Source organism: Thamnophis sirtalis, unplaced genomic scaffold, assembly GCF_051295495.1.
Source record: "Thamnophis sirtalis isolate CommonGarterSnake01/CBP01778 unplaced genomic scaffold, rThaSir2_p1.2 scaffold_1, whole genome shotgun sequence".
In the NCBI taxonomy this organism is placed as follows: domain Eukaryota; kingdom Metazoa; phylum Chordata; class Lepidosauria; order Squamata; family Natricidae; genus Thamnophis; species Thamnophis sirtalis.
In genome coordinates, this window is record NW_028261381.1 from 63,513,248 (window position 1) to 63,529,760 (window position 16,513).

The following is a 16,513-nucleotide window of genomic DNA, read 5'->3' on the forward strand; positions in this document are numbered from 1 at the left end:
GTATAGAATCCCTACATAGAATATTATATGTAGTTTCTTTCCAATTATTTCTCTTATAATCTCATTTCTGATCTTATTCCTTCTGGTCACTCTAGCAGCTTTTCTCAAACATTTCAAAACTAACTTTTGTTTATGTTTTTTGCAAGTGTCCATGTTTGGCACTGATAACATTGGGTTCATATGCTTTGTATTAGATGCTTCTTTGTGCTGAACTTCCTTACGTTGTAGGAATGGACTAGCTAGTCCAATACTTTGCCTTACTGCTTCATATGTTAATCTCATCATCCATTTTTCCATCTTCAGTGAGTGTTGTTCCTAGATATTTGAACTCTAATACTTGTTTTATGCTTATCCCCTCTATTATTAGGTTTAAAGTGTGCTTTTTTCTACTGATTTCCATTACTTCTGTTTTGTTGATACTCATGTTGTTTACCTTGAATTCTTGGTTCAACGATAGAAGATGTTGCAATTCCTCAGCTGTACGTGCTATGAGTGCCTGATCGTCTGAAAAGAGTAATTCACTGATATTAGTTCCATTTCTGGGCTTAGCTGCTTTGCTTATGCTGTCAATATACGTGATAAATAATAGTGATGATAGTACACATCCCTGTTTACTCCAGATATTACTGCAAAGGATTCTGATGTTTCTTGGTTTGTTCTAACTTCTGCAATCATTATATAAACTTTTTCATAATCCAGTAAGATGTTCACTTACCCCATACTGAGCCATTGTTTGCCATAATATTTTCCTGTATACTCTGTCAAATAATAATGTCTCTTAGTCTACGAAAGCTACAAGGAGATTCTTATTGTACTCCATATTATTTTCTATTATTGTTTAAGCATAAAAATTGCACCTGTACAGTTTCTATTTTTTCTAAAACCCATCTGTTCTTCCAGTAGTTATGGTTCTATAACTGTTCTTAACTTTGTTTCTATTATCTTGTCATATATTTTCCCTATATGGCTCAAGAGTGAGATGCCTCAATATCTTGTGCATTGTTATCTGTTCCTTTGTTTTTCCACAGTGGAATTATTGTTACTTGTTGCCAATCACTTGGTGCTGTTAGCTGTGTCCATACAGCATTAAAGATTCTGTGCAGCCATCTGATGCTGATGGATTTGCAGCCCCACGTCCACATCTTGAGAGACAATAACAGAACTAAGTAAGGGATTGCTAGGATTGGGCAAAAATATGGTATGGTTGTGTGCCACAGGACCACTCGGGCAGCCATAAAGGAAATCCTGGGTCACCCTGAAGTGGCCTGGCTAAAAACTCTGGTGAATTTGCAACACGTCCTGCAAGCCAGCAACAGATAATATTGTTACAGAAACTGCAAGAAGATACAGTTGTTTACGGATACAAAATAAGAAAGCAGTGAATACAGCAGGTGCAGAAATATATACATCCTTTTAGTCAGTACTTCGTAACACCTCCTTTGCCAGAAATAACAGTTTCCAAATATTCCCTGTAGCCAGCTAACGGTCTTTCTATTTTTGCTTTGGATTTCCCCCCCATTTTCCCTTCTAGGACTCTTTCTAGTTTAGAAATATTCTTAGAACTTCTTCCCTGAGTTGAACTATTTGAGATTTCCCCACATAATTTCAATATAATCAAATCCAGAAACTGAAAACCATTCCAAAACCTTTTAACATTTTATTAACCATAAGTACTACATGTTTGATTTGGGTGAATATTTTAGATAGCTACCTTGCTGAAATATCTAATCTCACTCTGCTTTAATTTTTTCACTGATTTTAGCACATTCATTTCCTCTATCTTTCCTGTGCCCTGGATGACAAGCAACCCTAAAATGGTTGGCAATGGTTCTCTTCTTCAAATGTTTCATCTTTTTTTTCTCCAAATGTATTTTGTATGGCTACAGAATGGCCAGCAATTCAAATTTTCATCAATCCAAAACATTTTGTTTCAAAATATTTCAGATCTAATTCTGCATGCAGATAGTCCTCAAGTAATGATGGCAATTGGAACCAAGATTGCTTTAGCTAAGCAATGCAGTCATAAACTGCAACATCATGGGACTATTGCTTATCGATGTCAGTCTAGGCAGTGAGAAACAGTGGGAGTCCCAGGTAAGGAGAATGGGGGTACCACAGGATGGTGGGACAACATGAGCACAGGAAGGATGGGAGGAATGAAGCCATGGTGCATGCAAACCAAGGGTGGAAGAAGGGTGCGATGCATGGAGGTGAAGGCGGAAGGAGGACATGACTGAGACATGAAGGAATATGTGAGCAAGAAAAGTCTGGGGGAGGGGACATGCTTCAACCAGTCATAAATGCAAGCTAGTTGCCAAGTGAATGAATTTTATTCACATGAACAAAATATGTTTGTTCATTACCATTATAACTTTGATCACTAAATAAATGAATGTTAAACTAGGATTATTTTAACTATAGATGACTAACTTTTACAATGAGATCGGAGAAAAGGTTTCCTTTTCACAACTCTCATATGTGCAACATTGTTGTGTAAGCAACAATGCAACACTCTGTTGTGGGCTTGTGGATCATTATCCCAGTGTCAGCTAAACTTTTCTGAAAGTATTTTCAGTGATTTGTGGATTTTTGTTTTGTAGATCTGATTAGTTTGGACAACACTACTCACAAAGATTTTTCTTGGTTTTCCAGATCTTGCCTTGACTCCCAACAGTTTAATGAAAAGAAGAAATGGGAGTGAGAATATGACAGTGTTTGACTATCTAAGGGGCTACCACAAAGAAGAGGGGATCTATCTGTTCTCCAATGCACATGATGGCAGAACAAGAAGTAAAGGATGGAAACTAATTGAGGAGAGAACCAAGCTAGAAATAAGAAGAAATTTCCTGTTAGAACAATGAATCAGTGTAACAGTTTGCCTTCAGAAGTTGTGTCAGCTCCATCACTGAAGGTTTTTAAGAAGAGATTTGTCTGAAATGATATAAGACCGTGATGTCGAACCTATGGCACGCATGCCAGAGGTGGCACGCAGTAGCTCTTTCTCTCTAACTTCCATACTATTTTTCATATTGAAACTGCTAACTAGAAACATTTATAGCCTTCTCCTACTTTGAAATAATGAATGACGGTATTTCTATTTTCTAATGTTCAGTCATTTGGTATGATTATTTGAAACAAAACTGAAAAATCACAATTCAAGAAATTAGAAAGGTTAGAATATTTGTTCACTGGAAAAATTGTGTTCTTGTCAGACATAAGTGATCAAATCCATATGGGTACAGTTCAAGCTAACTACTTTATTGTACTCTGCTTATAGTACAAGAAACTCCAAGGCTGCTTGCTTTCCCTTGGAAACAGAGAGATAAAGTTCCATGGAGGTTAGCGGGGAGGCGTTCTTATGGCTGGATTTCTTGTGGCTACACAATGACTCAAAGCTAATTTCCCACCTGATCCATCCTCTATGCCTGGTTGGGCAATTCCCAAACTCTCTCGTGAATAACTCTACTTAATTATCTTTTTGAGCCTTACTAAGACCGTTAAGGTTTTCAAAACAACACTGTAATAATTGGAATAGTATTCAAACTTCTGCACCTCTAATATTCATTATTTATCTTATATAAATAATAAATATGCACTCATACAATAAATATGCATTCAAATTTGTATAAGATGCCATGTTTAGGAATTCATTAAAATTTACAGTTTGATCAGAGATGTCTCAATTTTGGCATGTTATTGTTGCTTACAGAAGAAAACTATTATTTTTTTCATGCTAATTATTTTGTCAAATCTCATATAAAATCTTCAGGTATGCATGATTAATGATTATCAAGCCAAACACAAGACTATATTAATTATTCCCAGAGACAATTGCCATCTATTTTTGTTTGAACATATAGAAAAATGAGAAGAGGAAAGAGGGGAAAATTGTTGTCATGTGTTTGGCAAATCACATTTGGAGAGTAAAGTATATTTGATTAGCAAAAGGTGGAAGCTTAGTACATTGGGCAACCATTTTTATGCACTCTAATTGTGCAAAGAGCCAAAAATTAAAATATATTCAAAGTCAGTCTTAAGTATCATTCATTCAACACTGTCATAACTTTATATAGTTGTTGAATGAGTTGTAATCTAAGAACTTCCTGTACAGATAAAGGGAATAGCTTGTGACTAAAGTGATGTTGGCTCCAAATAATTACTTCAGACAGATGAAGAAATCAAGCATTTGTCCTTACAATCCCTAACTCAGTTCAACTCAATATTTAACTCAACAATTAATCTACTTATATTATTTGTACTATTTAAGAAATAATATTATACACACAAAATAAAAACAAGAAACAGGAAAAAAAATGAAAAAAGACATTGAAGGGGTACAGTTGGAAAACTATCACCAGGCCCTTCTATAAAATTGTAAGAACGCAGTACCACAATTATGCAATACAGAATCAATTAAATCAAATCAATTAGAAATAGCCTCTGTATTTTGTTAAAATACTCATTATGTTCTATGTTAATATACTTGCTATGCTTTCTTTTTGAAGATGAGTTATAGTAGAATATTTAATCTGCTAATTGGGACAGCAGCTAGTTGGGCAATTAATTAAAAAACAGTAAATAAACAATAGCTTCTTGTTTTTTCACAAGACAGTTTCAGGGTATTTTCATTTTCTTTTAAAAATTGGTTTAATTTATATCCTACTTTTCCTCTGAAAGCTCCTCTATTTTATCCTAGAAATAACCTTATGGGAGAGATTTAAATCAAAGTAATCTAGTGAGGTCAATTTGGACTTAAATTTGAGTCCCCCTGTCCAAATCCAGTACCTTAATATTATATCAGACCAGAAAATCTTCTCTAACACTGTGATCCATGTCATTGCCAGAGTTCGCCAATGTGAAGATTTGTAGGTGCGTTAAGATTTTAGAACCTTAAGCTTAAAGCATGAATCCTCTGCGATGCTTTCTCCCCACTATTGTTTATTCTCTCTCTACTTTAGCTATTGCTTCCTGTGGTCAGCTTCCACATTGTTTTATAATGCCAGTTCTTATATCCAGTGAAGAATTTGATCTTTAAACAAAGCAACAATATAATATAACAATTCCTGTACACTCTTCTTTAAAAACAGGAACTGTATTTGCTTGTTCTCATTTTAGCCAATATAGATATCACATTTTCAGTAAAATATAGCCCACACTTCATGGTCCACAAAACATTGCACAGAAATTTCAGATATTGGATTAGTTGGGGAAAATAAATATCTGAGCCACATCTGTAATCCAATTTTTAGAAGAAAAAATGATAACCTGAGCAGATTAATTTTTCTACATCTGATTCTTCAACAGAAGATTGCATTTCCCACCATTGTAAAACTACTTTCCTCAACCTGATATTCTCCAAAATTCTTGGAAAAGTGCAATTTTCATAATTCTCAATCGAATTAAGAATGCTGTATTAGAATGAACTTTTGAAAAAGTGATCTGCCTGTTCTTTTATTAATTTTCATAAGTGATGCCTTCCAAATGAAATGGTAGTAAAAATTCAAAAAAAACAAAACAAAACCAAAAGGAAAAGCCCACCTGTGAAAACAATGGCACTGTCAGTAAAATTAAGGTCCAGATCACATATGTATTAGTTCCTAGAGTTGAATTCACTAGTTGCCAAATCTTCAAAATTCATCCATACAACAAACTTACTTTCCAATTAGTGAATCTGCTATGCTAATTATAAAAACAATATTTCAAATATCATGCTATTGAAAGCTACTATATTATGCAAAGAAATATGCATATTTTCCCAATTAATAAAACACAAATTTACCCATAACAAAATCAAAGGAAAGCAAGTGCATATCTTTAAATATCTTGGTTTTAGAAATGTAACCTCACGTTTTCACATAAAATAGAATAAATTCAATCACAACTATGTTTGAAATACTGTATACTGCATCAGATTGCATGCTAAGTATAGTCTATGCTCAGAAAAGAATATTGTCCTTTAATTTGTATGAGAGTTTAAGGCTAAAATATTTTGGAGCACAACCTATAAGAGACGCAAAATATGGTTTTAATCTGATTTCAATACCTAAGTAGTCCTCAACTTACAATCACAATTGAGCCCAAACTTTCTATTGTTAAGTAAAATAGATGCTAAGTGAATTTTGCCCCATTTTACAACCTTTCTGGCCATAATTGTTAAATTAGTAACAAACGTAGTTGTTAAGTGAATCTGGCTTCCCCATTGACTTTGTCAGAAGGTTGCAAAAGATAATCACATTACCCTGGGACACAACAAATGTCATAAATATGAACCAGTTTTCAAGTGTCTGAATTTTGATCATGTAACCATGAAGATGCTACAATGGTCATAAGTGTGAAAAGCAATGCCAAGTCATTTTTCTCAGTGCCATTGTAACTTTGAATGGTCACTAAATAAACTGTTGTAAGCCAAGGATTACCTGTATGTGCTCTAAATAATTTAAATGCAGAAAGAAGAATATTATAATGGACAGAAAATGGTTTACATGTAGAAACTCACAGAGTTCATTTCCTGACATGACTACTTAAGAGTTATTAGATTACAAATTAGCCTGAAATTTTGGCAAACCATAGAGTAATATATGAATATGTATAGTATACTCTATGTACCTAGTTCAAAGTGACTCCCTATATTCTGCAAGAGAAAAAAATAAACGAACTTTAAGCAAACATGATTCTTACTTATCCTACCCAATTATACTTTTTTATTTAAGAATACAAGGTATCTTCTCCTATTTGAAGAAGTAGTATGGCATGTATAAACCATCTTGGTTCTATCTCAGTTCTTAAAATCAAGAACTCCTTCCACTGAAAATGTCAGTAAGAATGAAATTGAATCTTGCACATCTGCCAAAACTGTTCTCAGTCACAGCAACATTATTGGAAGATACAACACATTGTAATTGCCCATCTCCTAATATGCCTCAAATTTACTGGGATTATGAAATATGTTAATATGGCATAAGGATAGATCAATGACTGAATACATCCTTTGGATGTAGAAAGCCTCAGGTTCTATATCTGGTGTCTAAACTCTCAAATATTAATTGGGATTAGAAACAAACATTCACTAAATCAGATATTCTATGTTCTGATTAATAAGGGCAAGAAAAAGATTAAGGTGATACAGAAAAATCCCAATGCACTCTTGTTTTCAAAAGTAAATCTTATAAGTAAGTATTTTAAAGAAGTTAGCTTCATTATTTTTGCTGTCCTATCTAAGAAGGTACACCAGCTTGCACCTCAATTCTGTTTAGAAAACAGCCTCCAAGTCTCATTATCAATATTGGGAATAACTGGGTTATCTGAACCAACCATCTAACTCTATATAAGATAGTATCCCCTATTGCACAGAGTACAGTAATTGTGTTTCAGAATCTTTGATTAAGAACAATAATTTTCCATATCGATCAATTAACAGAAACATGAATGAAAGACACAAAGCGAATTTTTCATGTAGCTTGTGCAAGACAGATGGAATTAAAAGTAGATCTTGGAATTTATTGTGTAGACAGAGCTTAGAAGTGTAAGATGGTCTAGGTACCATCAGTAAATTTTAAAGATGTTGCTGAGATACTACATCAAAGAACAAAGCAAAACAACCCCTGAGAATATGATTTTTAAGGCTATCATATATAGATGGCTTGTATCAAGAAAAACTGAAAAGCAACAAAAACACAGCCTAACAGGCACAAATATTCATTGCAATCTCCTGTTAAAGGTAAATGACATAATTGGCATAGCAAGATTTCTAAAAACACACCTCATATCTATGTTTCTGTCGTCTTCTCAATATATTGAGAAGAAACATGTTTTAGGCAGGTCTTTATACCTTCAGTTTAGTTTGACTCAATCCAAATGAAAATTTCAGTTTAAACCTTTTGAAAGAATCATCATTTATTATCATGCTGACAGGTAATAATAAATATAAAAAATGAATTAGTCATGAAATACAGTACAGTATAATTACTGTACTGTATTTAGCTTAGATCCTATCTATTTTAAATAACAGTGTTCAGAAGGAAAGAGGGAGTAATGTGATGTTCGTTTGTTTATTTTAGATATTCATATTGTAAAAACAAACTAACAATGAAACAGAAATCTAATAAACAAAACGTAAAATTGACACATTCAATAAATAATTTCAATATACTGTGTAGACAAAAGTAATCAGACTGTATGCATACATAGACACAGTCAGACACAATCCAGCAGGAATATTGAAACAGGTTCATATTAACATGTTTTATGTAACTATTAACTTAATGATACAGGATGTTCTGTGCCCTATCTCATGTGTAAACGTACTTTTCCTGAAAGCAACTGACAAATAAACTAATGGTTACAATAGAAAACTCTGTGTTTGCATCAACTGAATAACACAAAGTTCTCATCATTCACTTGTATCAGATCAAAATATTATCCACACATTTCTTTCGTGTGGTCTTAACAATAACTAGTGATTGCCCAAAGATATGAGACATTCCACTGCTGAAGACCATGAATGAAATATTACAAATAGGCAAAAGAAAAAGAGAGATTGCATCATCTACATACCTGCTTTCCATATTTCAGATATGCACTGACATAACTGATCATAGACTCCAGGAGCAATTGTACAAAAGATAAATCCAAGAGATAGTAGGAAAAAAAACAATAGAGCTTTCTGACAGAATGTATTCCCTACAGGTAAACATAACACAAGGCCAAGATGCTGAGTTTTGTCTGTTTTTAAAAAGCAAGAATACAAGTTGAATTTAAACAGGCAAACTCTCTTGCAAGTATAATCGATCCTTATATACCTTACCGTCCACTAATGCAGTATCTGGACAAAGAGGTGCAGGCAAGAGTTTAAAAAAGGCTAACTAAGATACAAATTAATTGTGTTTCTTTTCTGAGAACTCAACTTACAGATAGTCCAACAATGCGCCCAGTCGGTCCCTCGGGCTCGCAAGAGGCAGATTCACACGAACTCATAACTTTGCCTTCTTTTCAATGTCTCAACTCCCTCTTTCTTAGCCTCACTCTCTACCCTTTTCCCTCAAACGTAATCAGCAGCCGAGAATCTTCCGACTCTTTTTCCCCCTCCTTCCTGGGCCGATGCCACGGTTGCCTCTCTTCGGAGAGAGAATTCGGAACGGACAATCTTATCTAGCCCGCCGTGTTTCTCCTCTAACGCAAGCGCGCTGCTATAAATAGGCTGCCCCAGCCTGCTGGGGGGCGAGAGGGATGCCTGCGCCACCACCACCACCATCACCAAAACAAGAGTCTCAGAAAAGCCAACTCTCCACCCGGCCGAGGCGCTTCTTGCCACCTGAAAGACTCCCTCTCGCAGGTGTCCAGCAGCGCTCTTTTTCTGGGTCAGCTTTTGCCAACTTACCTGTCTAGAGTAGCAAGAGGAGAGGCAGCAGGGATAGCAGAGCAGCGGCGAGACTGAGCCCCAGGAGGGCCGGGGTGGTCCTGGGAGCGATGAGTGGACCCGCCCTTCCAGCCGGTGGTATAAATAACATTATCTGGCCGAGCAGGGACATTCCTGCTCGGGGACAGCTCGGCTGCCCGGCCCAGATAGCCGTATCCCTCCGGGGGAGGGAAAGGAGGAGGAGGAGGAGGAGGAGGAGGAGGAAGCGCCTGCCCTGCAATGCAGCACAGCGGCCCCCCCAGGCCAGCGCCAGCAGCGGCACCTGGCGATGCCCGGCGCAGCAATCGCCGCCGCTACCTGCTGCAAACGATGCCCGGCAGTCGAGAGGCAACAACCGGGCCACACCCAGTTTAAAGCGGCGCCTGATCTCTCGAGCTCCTGCCTCGAGTAAATGCCCCCCGGGGGGGAGGAAAACAAACAAACAAACCAGGGTTTAAACTGCGGGAGCCACAGCCCTAAATGGAATAGGGCAGCGAGGGAGGTTGGGTGGCGAAGGGGAAGGCGCGCTGGCTGGCCCCTCACGGGCAACGCGGAGCTCCCTCGTTCACCGAGGCGGCAGGAGGAGGATCGTGGTAGGGCAACGTGAGGCTCTTGAAACCACTCCGACGGCTTCTCTACCACACGGTTGTTGTCCGGACTAGAGGAGGGGAGGGAGGGTGGGGAGAACGCAGAGCTTGGCACCCGCCTCTCGCGCCGAGGAGCGCCGCTCCGTTAGCGACTGACGGGAAGGTGTCCGCCTTCCCGTAGCTCGCGCGCTTGAGCTGCCCGCCAACCTTGGGGCTGCAATGTGAGGGGCTGGCTGTGGGGTTCGAGTTCCCGCGTCTTCCGGGCAGCTCGTGAGAAAAACCTCTGCAAATAGCCCCGCGCTTCAAAAATAAGCTGCCTGTGACATGACTGCCCTTGTCCCCGCTTCACCCACCCGCTGTCCTGGGCTAGACGTCAACGGGAAAGGATTTCGCTCTTTTATTTCCCGCTTTTTCCTCGCGCGAAGGGAATAGCTTGACGCCTCTTTTGATTTAAACCGCGCGGCGGCGCCCATCGTCACCGGCACCAACTTGTACTTCGCCCCTTCCTTGACGTCCTAGACAAGGGAGGGAGGGAGAAGCTGCGCTCTCATTTGCTACAGTGTCCCCCCCCGTATTTGAAGGGGGGGGGGATCACCTTCGTTTAAAAATCCATTCTGCTTAAACGTCTAAAAATGCAAAGCAAAGAAGAGGATGTCCTCCTCATTGGTAGTATATAGACCGAGTGCTGCAGGCCTACTGTACTAGCTTTTCTGCTGAGGAATACAGGAACACTGGAGATTATTACAGGGCTGATTCTCCACAGCGAAGGGAGACGGGGAGTGGGGGTTATTCAACGCAAACTGCTGCAAATGGGCAGCTTTCCGGGAAGGGGGAAAATGAGTCTGCTTCCTGATCCTGACTGCAGAGGGTCCAGTGTTTACAATAACTCTTTTTCCCCCCCTGAGCTGGATTTGAAGAAAGTTGCTTACCTGCTATCACTTGCAAAAAGATATTACTAGAAATCAGTAGAAATTTCAATCTCCTCTTAGGTTTATTTTTAAGGCCAATTCCTAGGATGATGTAATTGAACTTAAAACCTCTTCATGGATGATATAAAAAAGGGATTTCTATGCATAACCAGTGTTTGCTCAGATACAATTTTTTAAAAATCCACACTCAGGATAACTATTGGGAGAAGGACAACTCCAAAATAAATTTCCATGGTATTATACCATGGTATTCTAGATTGTATCATATTGTACCAAAATAATGAGAGATGATTCATATGCAGAAATAATAATGGGAAAAAAACCTTCACCAGACTCAGAATTACTATTTTCTATTCCAAGATGTTATTTGGACACTTAAAATGTTTTTCAGATTTTTTTTCACTTCTCAAGTTATTCAATACCAAAAAAAATCACTCAGAAGCCTTATCAGGTTTGAAATATTATGTCTTTCATATACTCATATTGAGTATGAGTATCAATCAAATAAATAAGCATACATTTATTGTATGTTATCAATCAAATCAATAAACATAGATGACACACTATTTTACTTTTTCATCTACCAACAGGGAATCCACTCTGAATTGGATGTGAATTAATAAAATTATCCAGACAGGATAGAGGTATGCCTGTCTGGCAAGCAGATGGATTTGAAATAGAATTTCAGACTGTTTTGGTTAAAGGCATTCTTCAACTTTCCTGTAAATCTAGTTTTTAGAATGGAAGTGTTTCTGGATTCAGCTTTTTATCTGTTGGCTCAGATCTGCATGTTTCCTTAGTACATCTAGACTGATTATTACAGGATGCCCTTCTTGGGGCTATTTGGAACAGCCTTCAAAAACTGCGTGGGGTTTAAAATGCAGGAGAAAAAATGTTGGGGAAAGCTTGCAAGTAGAATTGCATTCCGTATGGACTATCTTTGCTATCTGAATACTAATTGTCCCAATTTTAAGAGACCTTTTGCAGCTCTATTTATTTTGTAATGCTTTAATGTAAACAATTACGGCATCAACAAACTGGGCCAACTCCAAAGCATTTGAAAACAAATCAAATACCTACATGAGGCGGTGGTTCAATCCAGGCAAAACTGAGTGACTTTGCAACTATATTGCAGTAGTCCAAAGAGGAGAACACAGGACATAAGTGACAGTGAGAAGAGCCTCGCTGTGGGGTGAGGAATGGGGATGCAAGTTGGGGAGCATTCAGATGCTTCAGCGGGTATAGAACACAGCTGAACAAGTTGTTTCAATTTGTAGCGTTGGTCTATTTGACATATATAATATTATTGCTTTAGGGGTCAAATGGTTGCCAGTGTATTTCCAGATGCAATTCAAGATCCTGGGTGTCACTTTTAAAATACCTGTATTTTTCGGAGTGTAAGACGCACCTTTTTCCCTCAAAAAAGAGGGAAATCTGGGTGCATCTTATACACTGAATACAACATTTTTTGCTCCTGAAGCCCCGCCCCTTCAACAAAATGGCTGTGCATGGCCTTTAGGAGACTTTCAGAGTGCTCCTGGGGCTGGGGAGGGCAGAAATGAGCGAAAAACATTTTTTGCTGAACCCCCCCCCCAGGAGCACTCTACAAGTCTCCTAAAGGTTATGCATGCCCTTTTTTGGGGGGGGGGAAACAGGCCCATTTTCGTGAAAAACGGGCTGTTTTTGGGAGGTCTGCAGAGTCCAAAAACTTTTTTTTTTTAATTTGCCTCTTCAAAATCTTGGTTCATTATATACTCCGGTGCATCTTATACTCCAAAAAAATGGTACTTCATGACAAGGGACTGGGTTACCTAAGGGATGGTCCTCTTCCAGAAGTTTCTCCCCATCCAATCCAGTCTCAGGAATGTGGGCTGGCAGAGATCAGGAGATGCCTCTTCTCTACCATATAGCCCTCTGGAACATTCACACTCTGGAGGAGTGGTCCCCAACTTTTCCAGCTTGGTGACCTGGTGTGGGATGGACAGACAGGGATTGTTCTGGGGATTAGTAGTTGTACATGTGCATGCGCAGCGCTCCATTTGTCCAAAAGTGGTCATTATTCACCACCCAGAGTTACTGGTTTGAAATGAGTGGCTATACAAATTGAATGAATAAATCAATTAATCCCATTCTGTATGTTTGGCAGATGTTTCTGTTAAAAGAACTGTTCATTTGTTCCTACTTTCCTCTTTTCTTGAGTAAGTGTTCATATCTTCTTATACAAGATCTATCAGATTTGCTTAGAGATTTGTCAAAAGCCTATTGCAAGGGCTTTGTCAAAAAAAAAAAATTAAAAGTCCAAATATTGTTTACCAAATCATTGTTATCAATGTAATTGTGATTCTCATTTTTAAAAAAAGCCTGATGTTGATTGGTGATATATGAATTATCAGAATTGTTATTAAAAATAATAATTATATGGAATTGTGCAAGGTTTTCCTCAGGATTCCACTTTAATTAAAAATACTGACATCTGATCCATTTTTGCTAGCAGAAATGTAGGTTTGCTTTCCTTATAATGAATATTTTTAATTTCTCTCCAATATATTTTTTGTTAATAGTTTATGGCTAAAAATGTCATATGGTTGAATTCAATGAGTTGTTGTTGTTGTTGTTGTTGTTATTATTATTATTATTTGCAATATTTAATTACAACATTTACATTTTGCTGTACTTTAATTCAAAACTGTGTGGATAGCTAGTCTTTAGGCTTGTCAAAGTTGAGAGTGGAAGCTACATCACATTTAAAGACTGTAGTATTCCAAATAATATACCCAGCCTTAGGGAGACAGTTATTTTCATATTAGAAAGGACAGGTGGATGGTAGGCTCATTTTTTTATTATATTATCTATAATGAAAGTTAGGTTACTAACACATACACACACACAAACACACACACACACCAAAAAGACTTACATCAAGTAAGCAAAACTAGATTATCTTTCTTCATGTCTAGGTATCTCAAGTGGGAAGAAAGCTCACACAAATGAGTTATGTTTCTAAATAGAAATATATAGGCCTATATTTTTTTTACTAAAGACTAAACTAAACAAAATTTGTTTAATGTATAGCTGATAATTTAGTGAAAATCAAGAATGCAACTTTACACAAATCTGTTGCTTCTATATGTAGTCAAGCTGCTCTGCTTAGTATTACGTATTGACTTTAACTGATTATTATGCAGAAAAAAATTCAGTCTTAGGATGGAATAATGTTATATAACAGTGTTGGTGAAACTTTTCGGCACCAACTGCGGAAACGGGAGCACACATACATGAGGGAGCACCGGAAACTGGAAGCTCAGACCTGGTCTTCCAGTTTCTGGAACTCATGCACGCATGAAGACCAGCTGGCGTGCGCGCATGCGTGAACTGGAAACCAGAAGATCAGCTTTCTGGCATGCACATGGACACCACAGAGCTGTTCTTCCGGTTTCCGGCGCTCTCATCCATGCAAACACCAGCTGGCAGGCGCACATGTGCATACTGGAACCCGGAAGAGCAACAGGCAATGGCTGGCGTCCCCGGAGAGATGGTTCTGCATGCAACTTCCAGCACACATGCCACAGGTTCGCCATCATGGCTATATATAGTACTATACTGGAGTCACCTCTTAACATGTTGGGTACAGGTGCCATTGTCCATCCACTAGCTTTGCCCATGGAAAGTTCCAGTTCTTTCCCCTCTGCTTCCCCACTCCACCAACTAAGCTCCAATACCATAATTAAACTTACAGAGATAAAAGAGGAGAAAGTTTTAGCTAAAGGAAGCAATAGACTAGAGGCGGAGGGAGTGGGTGGGCAGCTGCTGCTAACTAAACCTCTTTCATTATTAAACTTTACCTACAGTCAAAGAAGTGATATGTTTTCAGATTTTTTTTCTTATAATCCTTATTAATTGGAGTCCTGTTTAAATAAACATTGCCATTGTACATATGCTCTATATATTTAAATTTAATTATATTTAAATATAAATATAATAAATATATTTGATTTACAATTATATTTAAATAGATAGGTTTAAATATAATTATGCAACCAAATGAATATCAATAATTCAGATGTTGACAATATGTGGGCAAAATACATTTGTCCAGAACTCATTAACAGACAATATATGCTTTTTCCTTTTGGGGTGATGAAAGAAATGTCCTTCTGGGTTCGGCTCCAAGTGGGGAAAAAGACACTGGAGACATGGAGGCTGCTTGGAAAGATGGTTTATTGGTGGACAGGGCCACATGGCTTGAGCCCTGAACAGAAAAGGTGATCACATGCTTCAATGTTGGTGGAGCAGGAGAGAAGGGCTGAGGGAAGCTTTTTATAATCTGTTCACTCTGTTCACTCTGTTTCCTGTTCCTGTGTAAGAAATGTATTCTGATTGGTTGTCAGACTCCCATGGGGCCATGCAGGGGCTACTCTCTAGGCTGTGTTTTGAATCCAGGTTTGGTTGAGTTCTCAGATGCCATGTGGTCAGTTGAGTGAAGGGCCAATATTATCATGCTTTTAATCCCATCCCCTCTGCGGCTGCAGTGGATAAGTCTTTATTATGTAAGTGGACTAGCTTGGACTTCTTAACAGTGGGGATGGGCAGGAAGCTACAGGCAACTATTCTGTCTTTTAAAACATGTTTCTTTCTTTTCATATCCAGAGAAATATTCTGCCTTTTCAATATTTCCTAGGATATTTCATTTTTCTGGGAGAGGGCTGGGTGATAACTTCCCAAAAGGGTAAGCATTATGCAAAGCAATGAAAAAAAGAAAAAAAGAATGAGTAGTAGTGAACAGATTAAAAACAGGAAATGAGAGAGAAAAGAAATCTTGCAGGAAGAAAGATTTTATATAATCTCAAAATATTTTATAAATGAGTGAATTTTGTTAAGCATGTATTTCATGGGTACTAAAATTAATACATTTGAAATGTTTGTTTTTAGCACTTTGGGAGTATGAGGGATGCCTTCCAGTCAATTTTGACTCCTGGTAACTGGCTGGACTAGCCCCCGCGATTTCCTTGGGGAGATTTGCAGAAGTGCTTTACCTTGGCCTCCTTCCTAGGATTGAAAGAAAGTGACTGGTCCAAGGTCATCAAACTGGCATTGTGCCTACAGCAGGATTAGGAGTCATATCTCACTACAGCAAACTGGCTATTCTATTTCATCACTTGACTCAACCTCTGGAAGAACACAAGAGCAGCTATAGTACTGTTATTCTTCCCAGTGTCAGCAGAAGGAAAGTGGAGAAGTCTTGATTATGTTAAACACACGAAGCATAGTCGGATTGAATTTCCGAGCTAATACACCTCGGAAAGTTCAAGGTTCATATTTACTACTGATCGAATGGCTTTAAAGACCCGCCCGTTCATTGCTTTTTCTTATAATTTTTATGATAAATTTTACCTCTCCAATTTGAAGTTTCTGTCTAAATGTTTCAATATTGTAGAGAGATGCAACTACAGAAGCCTGTGAATTAAGCTCCTTTGTTTCCCCATTTTACTGAAAGGAGGAGAAACGGACCTTGGTGCTTATTCCTATCCATAATAGATGATGATGATGATTCCCACTGGTGATTCATAACATCCTCCCGAAGCCTCTGGTGATATAAAGCTGAT

General features: G+C 38.0%; 1 protein-coding gene across 5 annotated transcripts in view; it reads right to left on the reverse strand.

Moving 5' to 3' along the window:
* SPTB (spectrin beta, erythrocytic) overlaps positions 1 to 9,538 on the reverse strand; it is a 138,647-nt gene extending 129,109 nt beyond the window's left edge. For 2 of the 5 annotated variants that reach the window (XM_087713638.1, XM_087713623.1), the window contains exon 1: positions 9,377 to 9,538. Coding sequence is in view for 1 of the 5 variants with exons in the window: in XM_087713619.1 (XP_087569745.1) it covers positions 8,908 to 8,973 (66 nt within the window). In the remaining 4 variants the exon portion in view is untranslated. Of the gene's footprint in view, positions 1 to 8,553; positions 8,819 to 8,907; positions 9,109 to 9,376 lie in introns of those variants that run through there. The other 3 variants (XM_087713619.1, XM_087713628.1, XM_087713633.1) reach the window with 2 other exon arrangements.
* Positions 9,539 to 16,513: the final 6,975 nt, after the last annotated feature.